Below are 19,540 nucleotides of genomic sequence, written 5' to 3'. Positions count from 1 at the left end.
AAATGGCACCATTTCATAAATTTGGTGCTACCACACAATGTAAAACCAGACTTAAAAGTGAAATGAAATCGATCTCAAATGATAAATGTTACTATGCTACTATTTTGGGGTCTCTGACTTTTTTTGTTAAAGCTTCTCCATTTATAGGAAAAAAAGTTCAGGAAAAAATATGGTTCACAGAGTTGTTTAGAAAGCAATGCTGCTAAAAAAAAAGCCATAAAAACTGTCATATGGAAAAAAAAATACAAGCCGTTCTTATGTGAATTTAAAATGCCAGAGCAAAATCATGTGCATAGAGGCCTCAAGCCATTAAAAAAAAAAAAAACTTCCAAAGTGAAGATGTAAGAGTAAAGTGATCCGGGTTATTTAATTTATCAGACAACAATGCTTGAAGAAATGCCAAAGGGAGGTTATATCCTGGTTGTAGCAAGTAACCATGAGACCTACTGGAAACCTTGAAAAAGAGGATTTGCTCATCTGTTACCTCTAGGCATAGACTTTAAAAGCAACAGCAGTTAAAGTCTTGGGCTCTGGAGTCTTCAGGTGGAGAAGGAATCTTGTAAGGTAAGGTGCAGTTTTTATTTCTTATACAAAAAAATTGCCTTAATTAACTTAAGTTGGAAGAAAAGTTTCCTCTAGGAAAAGGTCTGCCTTATTAGTCCTGTTTGGATCTAATTGTATTTTTGGATAAAAAATACAAATAAACAGCTGAAATAGCTCTATCATAAAATGTTAGTCATAAATAAGGAGAAACCAGGATGATATCTTAGGGGCAGCCTCTATGGCAGAAAACCACTGTACAGAAGGGGACACAGACAGAACAGGACCCCTGAAAATCTGCTGCATACATCCTACCATTTCTGCTGCATAGACATGGAATTTTACAAACCCCCATTACAGATGTGGAATATTGAGAACCTTTTGCAACTGGTTTCATTTTTCATTCGGCAAAGCATCTGTTTTCCTCTATATTTTGCTATAAGTTGTCTATTTTTTTCATCATTATTTGAGATTTTTGTTCCTGGTTTACCGTTTTTGTAATGTTGCTGAAATACAGATATAAAAAAGGGGATATACTGTGTATGTGCATGTGAACTATACAAATACCGAAAATGCATTTTTAAATTCAACCCATTGACTTCTATGGACTAAAAACAGTACCTATACAGAGCCTGACACTGGAAAGAAGTCCCGTATTTTCATGAACTGTCCAGCAATTTTAGAAAAGTAGCCGACCCTATTTAGCATTATGGAGTAACATTGTAAGGCTACTTTCACACTTGCGTTTAGAGCGGGTCCGTCTGGTATCTTCACAGACGGATCCGCTCCTATAATGCAAACGCTTAGATCCGTTCAGAACGGATCCGTTTGCATTACCATGAACAAAAAAAAAAAAATATATATATATATATTTTTTTTGTTCATGATAATGCAAACGGATCCGTTTTGACTTTACATTGAAAGTCAATGGGGGACGGATCCGTTTGAAAATTGAGCCATACTGTGTCATCTTCAAACGGATCCGTCCCATTGACTTACATTGTAAAGCTACTTTCACACTTGCGGCAGAGAGATCCGGCAAGCAGTTCCGTCGCCGGAACTGCCTGCCGGATCAGGCAAAATGTATGCTAACTGATGGCATTAGTAAGGCTGATCAGGATCCTTATCAGTCTTAAAAATGCCTGATCAGTCGAAAAAATGCATTGAAATGCCGGATCCGTCTTTCCGGTGTCATCCGGCAAAAACGGATCCGGCATTTTATTTTTTCACCTTTTTTTCAGTCTGCGCATACCAGAAGGACGGATCCGGCATTCCGGTATTCTGAATGCCGGATCCGGCACTAATACATTCCTATGGGAAAAAATGCCTGATCCGGCATACAGGCAAGTCTTCAGTTCTTTTAGCCAGAGATAAAACCGTAGCATGCTACGGTTTTCTCTTTTGCCTGATCAGTCAAAACGACTGAACTGAAGACATCCTGATGCAAACTGAACGGATTACTCTCCATTCAGAATGCATGGGGACATACCTGATCAGTTCTTTTCCGGTATAGAGCCCCTGTGACGGAACTCTATGCCAGAAAAGAACAACGCCAGTGTGAAAGTAGCCTAAGTCTGGACGGATCCGTTTGCCTCCGCACGGCCAGGCGGACACCTGAACGCTGCAAGCTGCGTTCAGGTGTCCGCCTGCTGAGCGGAGCGGAGGACAAACGGTGCCAGACTGATGCATTCTGAGCGGATCCACATCCACTCAGAATGCATTAGGGCTGGACGGATCCGTTCGGGGCCGCTGGTGAGAGCCTTCAAACGGAACTCACAAGCGGAGCCCCGAACGCTAGTGTGAAAGTAGCCTAAGACTGAACATGCAATGCAACAGATCTCTGCAAACCAAATAAAGTACAAAAATGCATAATAATTGCTAGTGCTATACTTATAAATTAAGTCTTTGTATGTTGGACAGATCTAAATTCCTCTCAGTAAATGAGGGGAATAGAGAAATAGGAGAGAAAAGGGGCGCACAATAGGGTAGTATGTATATACAGATACAATGGTAATATCATAGGAATTGTGAAGGCTCACCTTTTTTGGTTGTGCAAAATTTAGGCACAACTCTATTGAAGGCTTTAGAGTGATGAGACTTATCTTCCGGAACTGCAGCCACAGATTGTGAGTTCTTTTTGATGGGATGTCCAGTCCCACAAAAGGAAAAATGGCAATAAGAGAGAAATTCTGCTTCGGCGCAAGTCCACAAATGGAAACGGTCTCACAAGTATGATAGTTCTTCTTTAATGGAAACAACGCGTTTCGGGGAGTGAAACTTCCCCTTCATCAGGTTTCATAGTATTACAATAAACAGACAAATATTTATAGGTGCAGAATAACAGAAAACAACAAAAAAAATGCCAAAAACGAACACTAGGGGCGGAGCTACCTACAGGTGTCACTTCAGACATCAGGTAAACTCAATCTAATCAAATCTCAGTTTCGTTTATACAGCTCTTACTATGGTGTAATCCCATGTAATTCTGTGTAAATTCAATAAAAAAACGAGTATCCTAAACATTTATTTCATGTAAAGACATTTCTGTGTATTTAACACATATACATCATGTGACTGCAGGAGGTCACATGATCGGACTGCAGGCTGGAGACATGAGCATCTTCTGGTGATCGGCTCTCTCTCATATGGAAATGCAGAGGGAGAAGGAGAGAGGCCGATCACCATGGGCTCCTGTCTCTGTATGTATGAATACTTTGCTGTCTGCAGGAGGCCGCCGGCCAGGGGGCGTGTCGGTCTGTGACGTCATGACCATGTGATCGCAACCTTGCGGTCACATGGTCCGTTGCCAGGACAACGGCAATGCTTTGGTTTCAGGCCACAATTAGGTGATATGAAAGAGCTCTGCCCTGGTGTATCAAGGGGATTCAATAGACCAGGATTACACCATAGTAAGATCTGTATAAACGAAACTGAGATTTGATTAGATTGAGTTTACCTGATGTCTGAAGTGACACCTGTAGGTAGCTCCGCCCCTAGGGGGCGGGCCCCAGGTGTTAGTTTTTGGGCGTTTTTTTTGTTGTTTTTGTTATTCTGGACCTATAAATATTTGTCTGTTTATTGTAATACTATGAAACCTGATGAAGGGGAAGTTTCACTCCCCGAAACGCGTTGTTTCCATTAAAGAAGAACTATCATACTTGTGAGACCGTTTCCATTTGTGGACTTGCGCCGAAGCAGAATTTCTCTTATTGCCATACTTATAAATTAGAGATGCTTGGCAAATCATTTTGTACAAAATAATTTGAGCCCGTCTGCCGCACGTCAAGGCGATCTCTGGAAGACTGGTTCCTAACACTAAATTCTACCTGTTATGTGCCATGATGGGTTTACCATACTGTTCAGGGAGTGTAGGTTCCACATGCATGCTGGGCCTGCTTTAATTTCTGTCACCTTTGGTGCCAAAATGGCCTCCATTATATCCAAGGAATGCAGGTACCAACATGCATGCCAGGCCCACTCCACACCACTCCTGGTGCCAAATGGCCACCAAAGAATGCAATGAGAGTCCACAACTATATCTCTCCTGGTACCAAATGGCTTCTAGTGAATGAGGGAGAGCAGGCCAAGCTATATACTCACACTAATTAAAATCAGCCTATGGGGCAGACGAGCTGGTCAGGAGTGCATGACTGTGGTGTCAGCCACACCTCCAGCACGAACTGCAGAGAAAGAGGGGGTCAGTCAGCACATCCCAATGCGCAGGGGCACGTTGCTATGGCTGAGAACAACACTGTAAAACAAGTGGAGTAACATTAGCAGCATATTATAGACAAGAAAAAAACACATGAAATAGTGATGAAAATTGTTTGTGTGAAAGCAGCCTTACGTTATAAGAGCAATATTAAACTCACACGAGTGCTGTCAGTGGAAAACTGACATATTCCCTCCAATTTGCTTCAGATTTCTTTATTGTTGTATGAGATTCTGTTAAGTTCTTGCACTTTTTCCACATCAGTTTTCATGTATCATTCACCCGCATGAAAAAAACCTGAAGAATAACACCCAGCACCTTCTAGCAACCATCAGTGAAAAATGGAACGTCCTTCAGTGTCCTTAGGCCCCTTCATACAGGCAAGAATTTCACGCGGGTGCAATGCGTGAGGTGAACGCATTGCACCCGCACTGAATCCGGACCCATTCACTTCAATGGGGCTGTTCAGATGAGCGGTGATTTTCACGCATCACTTGTGCGTTGCGTGAAAATCGCAGCATGTTCTATATTCTGCGTTTTTCACGCAACACAGGCCCCATAGAAATAAATGGGGATGCGTGAAAATTGCAAGCAAGTGCGGATGCAGTGCAATTTCCATGCATGGTTGCTAGGTGATGATAGGGATGAAAGCAACCCCAGACCCCATTAAAGTGTATATCCTGTATTTTCCCTTATAACATGGTTATAAGTTAAAATAATAGCATTCTTAATACAGAATGCTTACTAAACTGTAGATTGAGGTGTTAAAAAATAAAATAAAAATTTACTTACCTGTTCCAATTGATCGCGCAGCCGGCATCCTCTTCTTGCTTCTTTCAGGACCTGCAAAAGGACCTTTGACGTAATCTTCTATCTTCATTCAGCATGACCTGCGCTGACGTCACAGCGCTCACCACGTGGTGAGTGCGGTGACGTCAGCACAGGTCCTGCTGAATGAAGATAGATTACATCACCAAAAGGTCCTTTTGCAGGTCCTGAAAGAAGCAAGAAGAGGATGCCGGCTGCGCAATCAATTGGAACAGGTAAGTACATTTTTATTTTATTTTTTTAACACCTCAATCTACAGTTTAGTAAGCATTCTGTATTAAGAATGCTATTATTTTCCCTTTATAACCATGTTGAAAGGGAAAATATTAAAATCTACAGAATACCTAACCCAAACCCGAACTTCAGTGAAGAAGTTCGGGTTTGGGTCTGGGTACCACAGTCAGGTTTTTTTTATCACGCACGTGCAAAACGATAAACTGAACATCGGAACACAATAGCAGTCAAAACTGACTGCAATTGCGTACCTACTCACACCCGCATCCTATCCGACCCTCACACGCGACGCCCGTGTGAAAGAGGCCTTAATGTATGGTTAATTTTTCTTTTCACTGACTTGAATGGGCTGATTGCACCTTTTAATTCCCAATTTCCAGTTTGTCATGGCAAGACAATGATTTTATATGCTGCATAAACAATGTATAATCAAACTAATGAGCATTATACTAGATTTGTGCCGCAAATAAACAGGGCAATTACCGAGTATGACTCATACTAAAATTTGTTTCTGGCACTATTAATCTGCCCATGTAAAAGAGCCTTTATATATATATTTTTTTTAAATGGAACATTCTATCTGAAATTGGATTTAGTAGAAGATGAGATTAAGTAATATCCATTTGGTAATGGTAATAATGGGTATATAATAGAATGTATATCTGTGTTCTATCTATTGTAGGGACGCATTATAACTTCATCCATTATGTGGCTCCCTGTGCTGGTGCTGTTGGGTTTGATCTTCCTATACAGACGATACAGATATGGTTTGATCCTGAAGAATCTTACAGACAAATATGTCTTCATCACTGGATGTGATTCCGGATTTGGAAATCTGTTGGCAAGACAGCTGGACAAGCGTGGAGTGAAGGTTCTGGCGGGTTGTCTGACAGAGAAAGGAGCTGAAGACCTAAAGAAGGAGACGTCAAGCAGAGTGCAGACAGTCACTTTGGATGTTACCAACACTCAGAGTGTTGTTGCTGCAGTCAAGTGGGCATCTGATATTGTTGGTGACCAAGGTTAGATTGTTGAAGCCTACCCTCCCCACACACACACACAATACTTTGCAAACTGCTGAGGCAGGTTTTCCTTTCCAAACCTGACTTAAAGGATGACTGTCATATTTATTTATTTTTTTGCTAAAGTGTACGGCAAGTGATAGGGGGAATATAAATGTAATTGTTACCTTTCAATGCAATCTAATGCTCCGTTACATTCACTGACCTGCGATCCCTGTGATAATTCATGAAGCAGCAGCCGGCTCACTGCGCACAGTGCTTCTACTTCCGACAGCTGCTTCATGAATTATCACAAACGTTCACAATCTTGCTATGCTCTATATTCCGCCTTCCATAACTAGTCCGGTAGCACGTGCCTGATTATTTCTCCTGAGCAAAATTCTGAACTGGATAGTTTGTGGCGGTATTTATCAGCTCTCAAATGTGCAATGTCCCTTTTTAGTAATGGAGTTCTTGTGGTACAGTAGCAACACTTTAGGCCTGACACAAAGCAGAGACTCTAACTACAGGCCTGATCTAAGTCTCTAGGCGCCAACACTGCAGTGTGATGCGTGCACGATCTTACCGACCCGGGTCTGCTCTTTATCCACTGAGGTCTCTGAACCGAACAACCAGTCTCTCCAGCAAACAATAGGTTCCACAGGGTGTGCAGCTTGTTTCTTAGCTCTTGTCAGCCTTCCTGGAAACAATTCTTTCTCTAGACAGGATCTGGGTCTTGGGCAACAATCAGCTTCACTCAGCTGCAGCTGTGGTCACAGAGGAGGTCCTCTCACTTCTGGATCCATTAGCTTTTCTGCTCACACACAGCTCCTCAGCTCCTAGGGCTACTTCCACACACTCGTTTGATGCAGATCCGTTCAGAATGGATCAGTTTGTATCATCTTTAACATAGCCAAAACCAATCAGTCTTGAACACCATTGAAAGTCAATGGGGGACGGATCCGTTTTCTATTGTGCCATATTGTGTCAGTGAAAACCTCCATTGTCCCCATTGACTTCAATTGTGTGTCAGGACAGATCCGTTTGGCTCAGTTTCGTCAGACGGACACCAAAACGCTGCAAGCAGCCTCCAAAGCGGAATGGAGGCGGAACGGAGTCAAACTGATGCATTCTGAGCGGATCCTTATCCATTCAGAATGCATTAAGGGCAAAACGGATCCGTTTTGGACCGCTTGTGAGATCCCTGACTGGATCTCGCAAACGGAAACCTAAATGCCAGTGTGAAAGTAGCCTAAGATGACTGCAGATCATTCTTCATGCTCTTTAGATTCACACCTCTCATGGATATGGAAATATATATGCAGTCAGTCAGCTGTGCCTAGGAAACAGCAGCATCTTGTGGCCAAACAGCAAAACATCAGTCTAGATCATTTAACTTCTTTGAAACAAACACAATGTTCAGACGATGAGAGCTGTTTCCCCATCTCAGTTTTTATAGGCAGACCTTTCTGCAGGTTTTTCAGCCAGAAGAAAATCCAACAGGAAGGAAAAGTATGTCTTAAAAAGTTCAATTCCTAGTGAATCTACTTCTGGTTTTGGTTGAAAAACCTGTAGGAAAATCTGAATCTTGCAGTGAAGCATATAGCAATTCAACTTTGTAAGCAGCAAGTTGCCAGTTTACCCCTTACAGTATGTACTTTTAAATAGATAGTGTTTCTATACAAACATTTGTTTGGACCATCTAATGCTCAGAGAATAGTAACATTTTGGTTAGCATACACATTTGCATGTGTGCAGATGAGGGTGATCGGGAAGTAACTCTGTAAAGGGATAGCAACCTAGCAGCTGCAAGGACTGTCAGGGGTAATGGCCAATTGTAGACAAATGGCTGGTTCAGCTGTACATAGCTATGGTAGGGAGCAGCCTCTCAAAGACCCATAGCGGCATAGATGGAAATTAAAAGAATCTTCAGCGATCTTGGGAGTAGTCTGACCCTGGGGGACAAGTGGTGGGCACATGGTCCTTGTGGTGGGGCACTATGCAGATAATACAACAGGTTGTGGCTGCAGCAGTCGAATACTCTAAACATTAACCTATTTGAGAGTTTCACGCTCTCCCCTGCAGACAATCCACTTTAACGGACAGGCTCATATACTATCATTGGCCATGTAGAACATATGACAAAATACTCGCGATACCTATCGGTATGCGAAAAGCATTCAATCCTTTAATATTCATAATTAGCAGCTTTATAATGTACTTAATGCTCAGTCCTTTCTGATCAGACCCGCTTATCCCATGGTAATTATTTGAGACCACCACTTCACTCATGCATGTTGGTGGGACTTACGGAAAGGTTTAAGTAGTCATTATATTGTTGTTACTTATCAATATCAGATTAGTGTGGGTCCCACAAATTAGTGGCACCCACAGCAATCAGCTGATTTTGGTCGCCTGAATTAAGACCGTGTATAGAGTCAGAAGCAGCACGCTCAATTCTTTGCTTTTGGAATTTGTATGTTCTAGCCGTATTTGCGTGGGTTTCCGCCAGGTGCTCTGGTTTCCTCCCACACTCCAAAAATAGGCAAAGTGGCTTCCTAAGGAATCAACCATAATGTGTGTTGGGGTTCGAGCACCTATATGGCAGCCACTTACTTCCCAAGGATTTACCAAAGCTACACAACTATCCTTGCACTTTGAGTCCCTATGAGAAAAGCACATTACAAATGTTTGTCATTATCAATAGTAACATAGTTTATAAGACCGAAAAAAAGACATCTGTCCATCCAGTGTGGCCTGTTATGCTGCAAGTTAATCCAGAGGAAGGCAAAAAAAAACTGTGAGGTAGAAGCCAATTTTCCCCACTTAAGGGGAAAATAATTCCTTCCTGACGCCAATCAGGCAATCCGAATAACTCCTTGGATGAACGACCCCTCTAGTAGCTATAGCTTGTAATATTATTACACTCCAGAAATACATCCAGGCCCCTCTTGAACTCTTTTAGTGAACTCCCCATCACCACCTCCTCAGGCAGAGAGTGCCATAGTCTCACTGCTCTTACCGTAAAGAATCTTCTATGTTTGTGTACAAACCTTCTTTCCTCCAGACGCAGAGGATGTCCCCTTGTCAGTTACAGTCCTGGGGATAAATAGATGATGGGATAGATCTCTGTACTGACCCCTGATATATTTATACATATTAATTAGATCTCCCCTCAGTCGTCTTTTTTCTAAAGTGAATAACCCTAATTTTGATAATCTTTCAGGGTACTGTAGTTGCCCCATTCCAGTTATTACTTTATTTGCCCTCCTCTGAACCCTCTCCAGCTCTGCTATGTCTGCCTTATTCACAGGAACAGGAGCCCAGAACTGTACACAGTACTCCATGTGTGGTCTGACTAGTGATTTGTAAAGTGGTAGTACTATGTTCTCATCATGCGCATTATCTTATTGGCCTTGGCAGCAGCTGCCTGACACTGATTTCTACAGCTTAGTTTGCTGTTCACTAAAATTCATAGGTCCTTTTCATGTCAGTGTTACCCAGTGTTTAGTATGTACGGGTGACTTGCATTATTCCTTCCCATGTGCATAACCTTACATTTGTCAGTGTTAAACCTCATCTGCTACTTCTCTGCCCAAGCCTCCAATCTATCCAGATCCATCTGTAGCAGTATACTGTCCTCTTCCGTGTTAATTACCTCACACAGTTTTTGTGTTATCTGTAAAAATTGATTTTACTGTGCAAGCCTTCTACAAGATCATTAATAAATATATTGAAGAGAATAGGGCCCAATAATGACCCCTGAGGTACTCCACTAGTGAAAGTGACCCAATCTGAGTTTGTACCATTAATAATCACCCTCTGTTTTCTATCACTGAGCCAGTTACTTGCCCACATAGACATTTTCCCCCAGTCCAAGCATTCTCATTTTATATACTAACCTTTTATGTGGTATAGTGTCAAATGCTTTGGAGAATCCAGATATACGACATCCATTGATTCGCTGCTGTCAAGTCTAGAACTTACCTCATCATAGAAACTGATTAAATTAGTTTGACATAACCGATCCCTCATGAAGCCATGCTGATATGGTGTTATTTGCTTATTTTCATTGAGGTGCTCCAAGATGGCATCTCTTAGAAAACCTTCAAACAGTTTACCCATGACAGATGTTAAACTTACAAGCCTATAGTTTCCTGGCTCTGTTTTTGGACCCTTTTTGAATATTGGCACCACATTTGCTATGCGCAAATCCTGTGGAACACTCCCTGTCAGTATAGAGTCCTTAAATATCAGAAATATGGGTCTGGCTATGACATTACTTAATTCTCCTAGAATACGGAGGATGTATGCCATCTGGTCCTGGCAATTTTTCTATTTTAATCTTTTTAAGACGCCGCATGCTGTACTTCTTCCTGGGTCAGACAGGGCACTTTTAATGGGGAATTTACTTTTACATTCTGCATTTCATCTGACAGTTTATTTTCCTCAGGTACTACAGTGGAGAAAAAAATTATTTAATAGCTTTGCTTTGTCCTCATTGCTCTCTGCAACTCCCCCCTCATTACTCTGTAAAGGGCAGACAGTATCAGATTTATACTTTTTATCATTTATATAATTGAAGAACATTTTAGGGTTAGGCTACTTTCACACTTGCGTTCAGAGAGGATCCGTCTGGTGTCTGCACAGACGGATCCTCTCCTATAATGCAGACGTTTGGATCCGTTCAGAACGGATCCGTCTGCATTATAGTTTAGAAAAAATTCTAAGTGTGAAAGTAGTTCAGACGGATCTGTCCAGACTTTACATTGAAAGTCAATGGGGACGGATCCGTTTGAAAATTGAGCCATATTGTGTCATCATCAAACGGATCCGTCCCCATTAACTTACATTGTAAGTCTGGACGGATCCGTTTGCCTCCGCACGGCCAGGCGGACACCCGAACACTGCAAGCAGCGGAGGCTGAACGCTGCCAGACTGATGCATTCTGAGCGGATCCGCGTCTACTCAGAATGAATTGGGGCAGTACGGATGCGTTCGGGGCCGCTTGTGAGCCCCTTCAAACGGAGCTCACAAGCGGAGCCCCGAACGCTAGTGTGAAAGTAGCCTTAGTTTGCTCTCTTTGGCAATTAATCTCTCGGTCTCTAGTTTGGCTGCTTTTATTTGTTTTTTACATATTCTATTTTTTTCCTTATAGTTCTTCAGTGCTTCCTCGCTACCCTCCTGTTTTAGTGATTTTAAATATTTATCATCTTTTTGTCATTTATTGCTTACATTACAGTTCTATTTATACACATTGATTTTTATTTATTTTTTCAATGTTCCTTAAACTTTATTCCCATAAGGTATGTACCTCTCACAATTAGATTTTAGAATGCTTAAAAATATCCCATTTTGTGGCTGTATTTTAATTTTTGAGGACTATGTCCCAGTTAGTTAGGCCTATGGCCTCTCTTAGTTGGCTAAACTTAGCTTTTTTGAAGTTTGGAATTTTTGTTCCTCCCTGAAACACTCTTTTGAAGGACAATTGGAAGGTTATTACTTTATGGCCACGAGTCCCCCAACCTGCACATCTGTTCTGCCAGGTCTATTGGTTAATACGAAGTTCAGTATGGCTGACCCTCTAGTCGAGTCCTGAACCAGTTAGTTATTGCCACAAATCAGTTTCCTTTATGAGATATACAGGTTTCAGTTTCCCAGTCTATATCTAGGTAGTTGAAGTCTCCCATAATAACAACCTCATTATGATCTGCCGCCTCGTCTATCTCATTTTAGTAGTAGATTTTCTGTGGACTCTGGTATATTAGGTGGTTTATAATAAACTCCTATTAGTGTTTTTTTTATTGTTTTTGCCTCCATGTATTTTTACCCACAGTAACTCCACATGTTCATGTCCCTCACTTATATCTTCTCGCTGTGGGCTTTAGACGGGACTTTACATAAAGGCAGACCCCTCTCCGGTTTTGGCGATCCTTTCTAAACGGACTGTAACCCTGTATATTAACTGCCCAGTCATAGCTATCATCTAGCCTTGTCTGTTATTCCCACTATGTCATAGTTCTCCTCACACATCACTAATTCCAGTTCCCCAGTTTTATTAGTCAGGCTTCTGGCATTATAGATGCATTATAAGCAACAAAAAAAAGCATTAGTAAATAATAAGTACCACACTGAGTAAATCAATATCAATGTGCAGTACAGCAGATGTGGTGGTATCTGCAATTGTTTGGTTTGTTTCTATTATGTAATGTACACCAAGCATGATATCGTATGATTGGCAGGGCTAACCACCACAATTCTAGATAGTGAGAAATGAGGAAACGTGTCTAATTGCTCCTGCTCCAAGGGTCTTGGGGACCAGGATTATAATCTGTTCTTCTGTTAGACGACTACTCCAGAGAGACTGTAAGAATACCAAAACTCCAGCCTGAGCCCACCAAGAAGGGGCACTGCCCTCACAAGCATGGGAAATAGAAGAACCACCCAGTGGGAGCCCACAGGGCTGTGTTTAATTGCAAGATGGCGCCCGTCAATTATACCGGTGAAATCTGCCTTCCAGAAGCCATTAAGTGCTCCTTTCCTTCTGACCCCTGTGGTACGCACATATAGCAGTATACAAGCACATATGGGATATTGCTGTAATCAGGAGAAATGGGCAATAAATTAGGTGGTTCATTTTCTCCAGTTCCCCCTTGTGAAAGTGAAAGATTTGGGCCTAAAGTCCATTTTTCTGGAAACAATTGTAATTTTTTATTTTCACAGCCAATTCCATGAATCACCTTTGAGGACAAAGTTCTCAATACACACCTTAAAATATTCCTTGAGGGGTCTCGTTTCCAGAATAGGGTGTCTTCATATGCAACATAGCTCCCAATTAACATTCCAGCTAAATCCGCTCTCCAAAAGCCATATGGAGCTCCTTCCACTCTGAAGCATGCTGTGCGCCCATACATCAGTTTTTGAGCACATAAGGGGTGTTTCTGTAAGCTCCTGATTCAGGGTAATAGATTTTGAGTTTTATTTGTCTGTTAACCCTTGATGTGTTGCAGAAAAAATTGATTCAAATTAAAGGGATTCTGTCATCAGATTTTACCCCTATAACCTAAACATATGCTCATGTCTGGACTAATAAGAAGAATCCTAAGCTGGCCTTATTAAACCTCACTGTGGCTCTATTTGTCCAAAAAACAGTTTTTTATGACCTGCCAATCACTTACTTAAGGTGCCCAAGGGGAGGTCCGTTAATACAGGGTGCCCGGCCGCACCCCTCGCCGTCCGGTGCCCAGCGCCGCCTTCCGTCTTCATCGCCGCCTTCCCTGTCTTCAGCGCCGCCTTCTACAGCTCAGCACCGCCTCCGCAATCCTCCCCATCCCTCTGCCAGATCCCGCGCCTGCGCACTAAGCTCAGCCAATCTGCAGGTCATATTAGGGTTGAGCGAAGTGCGCATCAGGCCGGCAAATGCGCACTTCGCTCAATGAAGCCACTGCCAGGAGTCCGCACGAGCGCATCAGGCCGAGCCTAATGCGCAGGCGCGGGATCTGGCAGAGGGACGGGAGGATTGCAGAGGCGGCGCTGAGCTGTAGAAGGCGGTGCTGAAGACAGGGAAGGCGGCGATGAAGGCGGCGCTGGGCACCGGACGGCGAGGGGTGCGGCCGGGCACCCTGTATTAACGGACCTCCCCTTGGGCACCTTAACCACCTCAGCCCCCAGTGCTTAAACACCCTGAAAGACCAGGCCACTTTTTACACTTCTGACCTACACTACTTTCACCGTTTATTGCTCGGTCATGCAACTTACCACCCAAATGAATTTTACCTCCTTTTCTTCTCACTAATAGAGCTTTCATTTGGTGGTATTTCATTGCTGCTGACATTTTTACTTTTTTTGTTTAATCGAAATTTAACGATTTTTTTGCAAAAAAATGACATTTTTCACTTTCAGTTGTAAAATTTTGCAAAAAAAAACGACATCCATATAGAAATTTTGCTCTAAATTTATAGTTCTACATGTCTTTGATAAAAAAAAAATGTTTGGGTAAAAAAAAAATGGTTTGGGTAAAAGTTATAGCGTTTACAAACTATGGTACAAAAATGTGAATTTCCGCTTTTTGAAGCAGCTCTGACTTTCTGAGCACCTGTCATGTTTCCTGAGGTTCTACAATGCCCAGACAGTACAAACACCCCACAAATGACCCCATTTCTGAAAGTACACACCCTAAGGTATTCGCTGATGGGCATAGTGAGTTCATAGAACTTTTTATTTTTTGTCACAAGTTAGCGGAAAATGATGATTTTTTTTTTTTTTTTCTTACAAAGTCTCATATTCCACTAACTTGTGACAAAAAATAAAAAGTTCTATGAACTCACTATGCCCATCAGCGAATACCTTGGGGTCTCTTCTTTCCAAAATGGGGTCACTTGTGGGGTAGTTATACTGCCCTGGCATTCTAGGGGCCCAAATGTGTGGTAAGGAGTTTGAAATCAAATTCTGTAAAAAATGACCTGTGAAATCCGAAAGGTGCTCTTTGGAATATGGGCCCCTTTGCCCACCTAGGCTGCAAAAAAGTGTCACACATCTGGTATCTCCGTACTCAGGAGAAGGTGGGGAATGTGTTTTGGGGTGTCATTTTATATATACCCATGCTGGGTGAGAGAAATATCTTGGCAAAAGACAACTTTTCCCATTTTTTTTATACAAAGTTGTCATTTGACCAAGATATTTATCTCACCCAGCATGGGTATATGTAAAAAGACACCCCAAAACACATTCCTCAACTTCTCCTGAGTACGGGGATACCAGATGTGTGACACTTTTTTGCAGCCTAGGTGGGCAAAGGGGCCCATATTCCAAAGAGCACCTTTCGGATTTCACTCCTCATTTTTTCCTGAATTTGATTTCAAACTCCTTACCACACATTTGGGCCCCTAGAATACCAGGGCAGTATAACTACCCCACAAGTGACCCCATTTTGGAAAGAAGACACCCCAAGGTATTCCGTGAGGGGCATGGCGAGTTCCTAGAATTTTTTATTTTTTGTCACAAGTTAGTGGAAAATGATGATTTTTTTTTTTTTTTTTCATACAAAGTCTCATATTCCACAAACTTGTGACAAAAAATAAAAACTTCCATGAACTCACTATGCCCATCAGCGAATACCTTGGGGTCTCTTCTTTCCAAAATGGGGTCACTTGTGGGGTAGTTATACTGCCCTGGCATTCTAGGGGCCAAAATGTGTGGTAAGTAGGTAAATGACCTGTGAAATCCGAAAGGTGCTCTTTGGAATGTGGGCCCCTTTGCCCACCTAGGCTGCAAAAAAGTGTCACACATCTGGTATCTCTGTATTCAGGAGAAGTTGAGGAATGTGTTTTGGGGTGTCTTTTTACATATACCCATGCTGGGTGAGATAAATATCTTGGTCAAATGCCAACTTTGTATAAAAAAATGGGAAAAGTTGTCTTTTGCCAAGATATTTCTCTCACCCAGCATGGGTATATGTAAAATGACACCCCAAAACACATTCCCCAACTTCTCCCGATTACGGAGATACCAGATGTGTGACACTTTTTTTTGCAGCCGAGGTGGGCAAAGGGGCCCATATTCAAAAGAGCACCTTTCGGATTTCACAGGTCATTTTTTACAGAATTTGATTTCAAACTCCTTACCACACATTTGGGCCCCTAGAATGCCAGGGCAGTATAACTACCCCACAAGTGACCCCATTTTGGAAAGAAGAGACCCCAAGGTATTCGCTGATGGGCATAGTGAGTTCATGGAAGTTTTTATTTTTTGTCACAAGTTAGTGGAATATGAGACTTTGTATGAAAAAAAAAAAAAAAAAAAAAAAAGCATTTTCCACTAACTTGTGACAAAAAATAAAAAATTCTAGGAACTCGCCATGCCCCTCACGGAATACCTTGGGGTGTCTTCTTTCCAAAATGGGGTCACTTGTGGGGTAGTTATACTGCCCTGGCATTTTCCAGGGGCCCTAATGTGTGGTAAGTAGGTAAATGACCTGTGAAATCCTAAAGGTGCTCTTTGGAATATGGGCCCCTTTGCCCACCTAGGTTGCAAAAAAGTGTCACACATGTGGTATCGCCGTATTCAGGAGAAGTTGGGGAATGTGTTTTGGGGTGTCATTTTACATATACCCATGCTGGGTGAGAGAAATATCTTGGCAAAAGACAACTTTTCCCATTTTTTTATACAAAGTTGGCATTTGACCAAGATATTTCTCTCACCCAGCATGGGTATATGTAAAATGACACCCCAAAACACATTCCCCAACTTCTCCTGAGTACGGCGATACCAGATGTGTGACACTTTTTTGCAGCCTAGATGCGCAAAGGTGCCCAAATTCCTTTTAGGAGGGCATTTTTAGACATTTGGATACCAGACTTCTTCTCACGCTTTGGGGCCCCTAGAATGCCAGGGCAGTATAAATACCCCACATGTGACCCCATTTTGGAAAGAAGACACCCCAAGGTATTCAATGAGGGGCATGGCGAGTTCATAGAATTTTTTTTTTTTTGGCACAAGTTAGCGGAAATTGATATTTTTAAATTTTTTCTCACAAAGTCTCCCGTTCCGCTAACTTGGGACAAAAATTTCAATCTTTCATGGACTCAATATGCCCCTCACGGAATACCTGGGGGTGTCTTCTTTCCGAAATGGGGTCACATGTGGGGTATTTATACTGCCCTGGCATTCTAGGGGCCCTAAAGCGTGAGAAGAAGTCTGGAATATAAATGTCTAAAAAATTTTACGCATTTGGATTCCGTGAGGGGTATGGTGAGTTCATGTGAGATTTTATTTTTTGACACAAGTTAGTGGAATATGAGACTTTGTAAGAAAAAAAAAAAAAAAATTCCGCTAACTTGGGCCAAAAAAATATCTGAATGGAGCCTTACAGAGGGGTGATCAATGACAGGGGGGTGATCAATGACAGGGGGGTGATCAATGACAGGGGGGTGATCAGGGAGTCTATATGGGGTGATAACCACAGTCATTGATCACGCCCGTGTAAGGCTTCATTCAGACGTCCGGATGCGTTTTGCGGATCCGATCCATCTATCAGTGCATCCGTAAAAATCATGCGGACATCTGAATGGAGCTTTACAGGGGGGTAATCAATGACAGGGGGGTAATCAGGGAGTCTATATGGGGTGATCACCACAGTCATTGATCATGCCCCTGTAAGGCTTCATTCAGACGTCCGGATGCGTTTTGCGGATCCGATCCATCTATCAGTGCATCCGTAAAAATCATGCGGACATCTGAATGGAGCTTTACAGGGGGGTAATCAATGACAGGGGGGTAATCAATGACAGGGGGGTAATCAATGACAGGGGGGTGATCAGGGAGTCTATATGGGGTGATCACCACAGTCATTGATCATGCCCCTGTAAGGCTTCATTCAGACGTCCGGATGCGTTTTGCGGATCCGATCCATCTATCAGTGCATCCGTAAAAATCATGCGGACATCTGAATGGAGCTTTACAGGGGGGTAATCAATGACAGGGGGGTGATCACCACAGTCATTGATCATGCCCCTGTAAGGCTTCATTCAGACGACCGGATGCGTTTTGCGGATCCGATCCATGTATCAGTGCATCCGTAAAAATCATGCAGACATCTGAATGGAGCTTTACAGGGGGGTGATCAGGGAGTCTATATGGGGTGATCACCACAGTCATTGATCATGCCCCTGTAAGGCTTCATTCAGACGTCCGGATGCGTTTTGCGGATCCGATCCATCTATCAGTGCATCCGTAAAAATCATGCGGACATCTGAATGGAGCTTTACAGGGGGGTAATCAATGACAGGGGGGTAATCAATGACAGGGGGGTGATCAGGGAGTCTATATGGGGTGATCACCACAGTCATTGATCATGCCCCTGTAAGGCTTCATTCAGACGTCCGGATGCGTTTTGCGGATCCGATCCATCTATCAGTGCATCCGTAAAAATCATGCGGACATCTGAATGGAGCTTTACAGGGGGGTAATCAATGACAGGGGGGTGATCACCACAGTCATTGATCATGCCCCTGTAAGGCTTCATTCAGACGACCGGATGCGTTTTGCGGATCCGATCCATGTATCAGTGCATCCGTAAAAATCATGCGGACATCTGAATGGAGCTTTACAGGGGGGTAATCAATGACAGGGGGGTAATCAATGACAGGGGGGTGATCAGGGAGTCTATATGGGGTGATCACCACAGTCATTGATCACGCCCCTGTAAGGCTTCATTCAGACGTCCGGATGCGTTTTGCGGATCCGATCCATCTATCAGTGGATCCGTAAAAATCATGCGGACGTCTGAATGGAGCTTTACAGGGGGTTGATCAATGACAGGGGGGTAATCAATGACAGGGGGGTGATCAGGGAGTCTATATGGGGTGATCAGGGAGTCTATATGGGGTGATCAGGGGCTAATAAGGGGTTAATAAGTGACGGGGGGGGGGTGTAGTGTAGTGTAGTGGTGCTTGGTGCTACTTTACTGAGCTACCTGTGTCCTCTGGTGGTCGATCCAAACAAAGGGGACCACCAGAGGACCAGGTAGCAGGTATATTAGACACTGTTATCAAAACAGCGTCTAATATACCTGTTAGGGGTTAAAAAAAACACATCTCCAGCCTGCCAGCGAACGATCGCCGCTGGCAGGCTGGAGATCAACTCTCTTACCTTCCGTTCCTGTGAGCGCGCGCGCCTGTGTGCGCGCGTTCACAGGAAGTCTCGCGTCTCGCGAGATGACGCGTATATGCGTGACTGTGCGCAGCGCTGCCACCTCCGGAACGCGATCCTGCGTTAGGCGGTCCGGAGGTGGTTAAGTAAGTGATTGGCAGGTTATAAAAACCAGTTTTTTGGACAAATAGAGCCACAGTGAGGTTTAATAAGGCCAGCTTAGGATTCTTCTTATTAGTCCGGACATGAGGATATCTTTAGGTTATAGGGGTAAAATCTGATGACAGAATCCCTTTAAATCTGCCAAAAAAGTGAAATTTAGAATTTTCATTCCCATTTTCATTTAATTCTCGTGGGGCACCTAAAGGGTATACGGATTTAAAGAATCAATCAAAAATGTTTCCACCTCTAAATGACAACACCCCAATCGATACCTTTCTAAGTGTGGTAACCCGTGATCTCCAGAAACTTGATGGAGTATCCATGGGACACGACAATATAAACCACGAAGAAAGGGTTGTTTTGGAGGAGTTAGAGAGTGACACCAATATTGTCATTAAGCCCTCAGACAAGGACGGCA

The 19,540-nt window shown here is 42.8% G+C and overlaps 1 protein-coding gene across 1 annotated transcript in view; it reads left to right on the top strand.

Moving 5' to 3' along the window:
* The first annotated feature begins 443 nt into the window (after window positions 1-443).
* LOC120996031 (retinol dehydrogenase 7-like) overlaps window positions 444-19,540 on the top strand; it is a 59,381-nt gene continuing 40,284 nt past the window's right edge. The window contains exons 1-2 of the mRNA XM_040425687.1: window positions 444-564; window positions 5,997-6,333. Coding sequence (XP_040281621.1) covers window positions 6,021-6,333 — 313 coding nt within the window. The 5' untranslated portion in view covers window positions 444-564; window positions 5,997-6,020. The remainder of the gene's footprint in view (window positions 565-5,996; window positions 6,334-19,540) is intronic.

Source organism: Bufo bufo, chromosome 3, assembly GCF_905171765.1.
Source record: "Bufo bufo chromosome 3, aBufBuf1.1, whole genome shotgun sequence".
NCBI classification, from domain to species: Eukaryota; Metazoa; Chordata; class Amphibia; order Anura; family Bufonidae; genus Bufo; species Bufo bufo.
The sequence above is the reverse complement of the archived record's forward strand: the minus strand, read 5'-3'. Positions and strand labels throughout refer to the sequence as shown.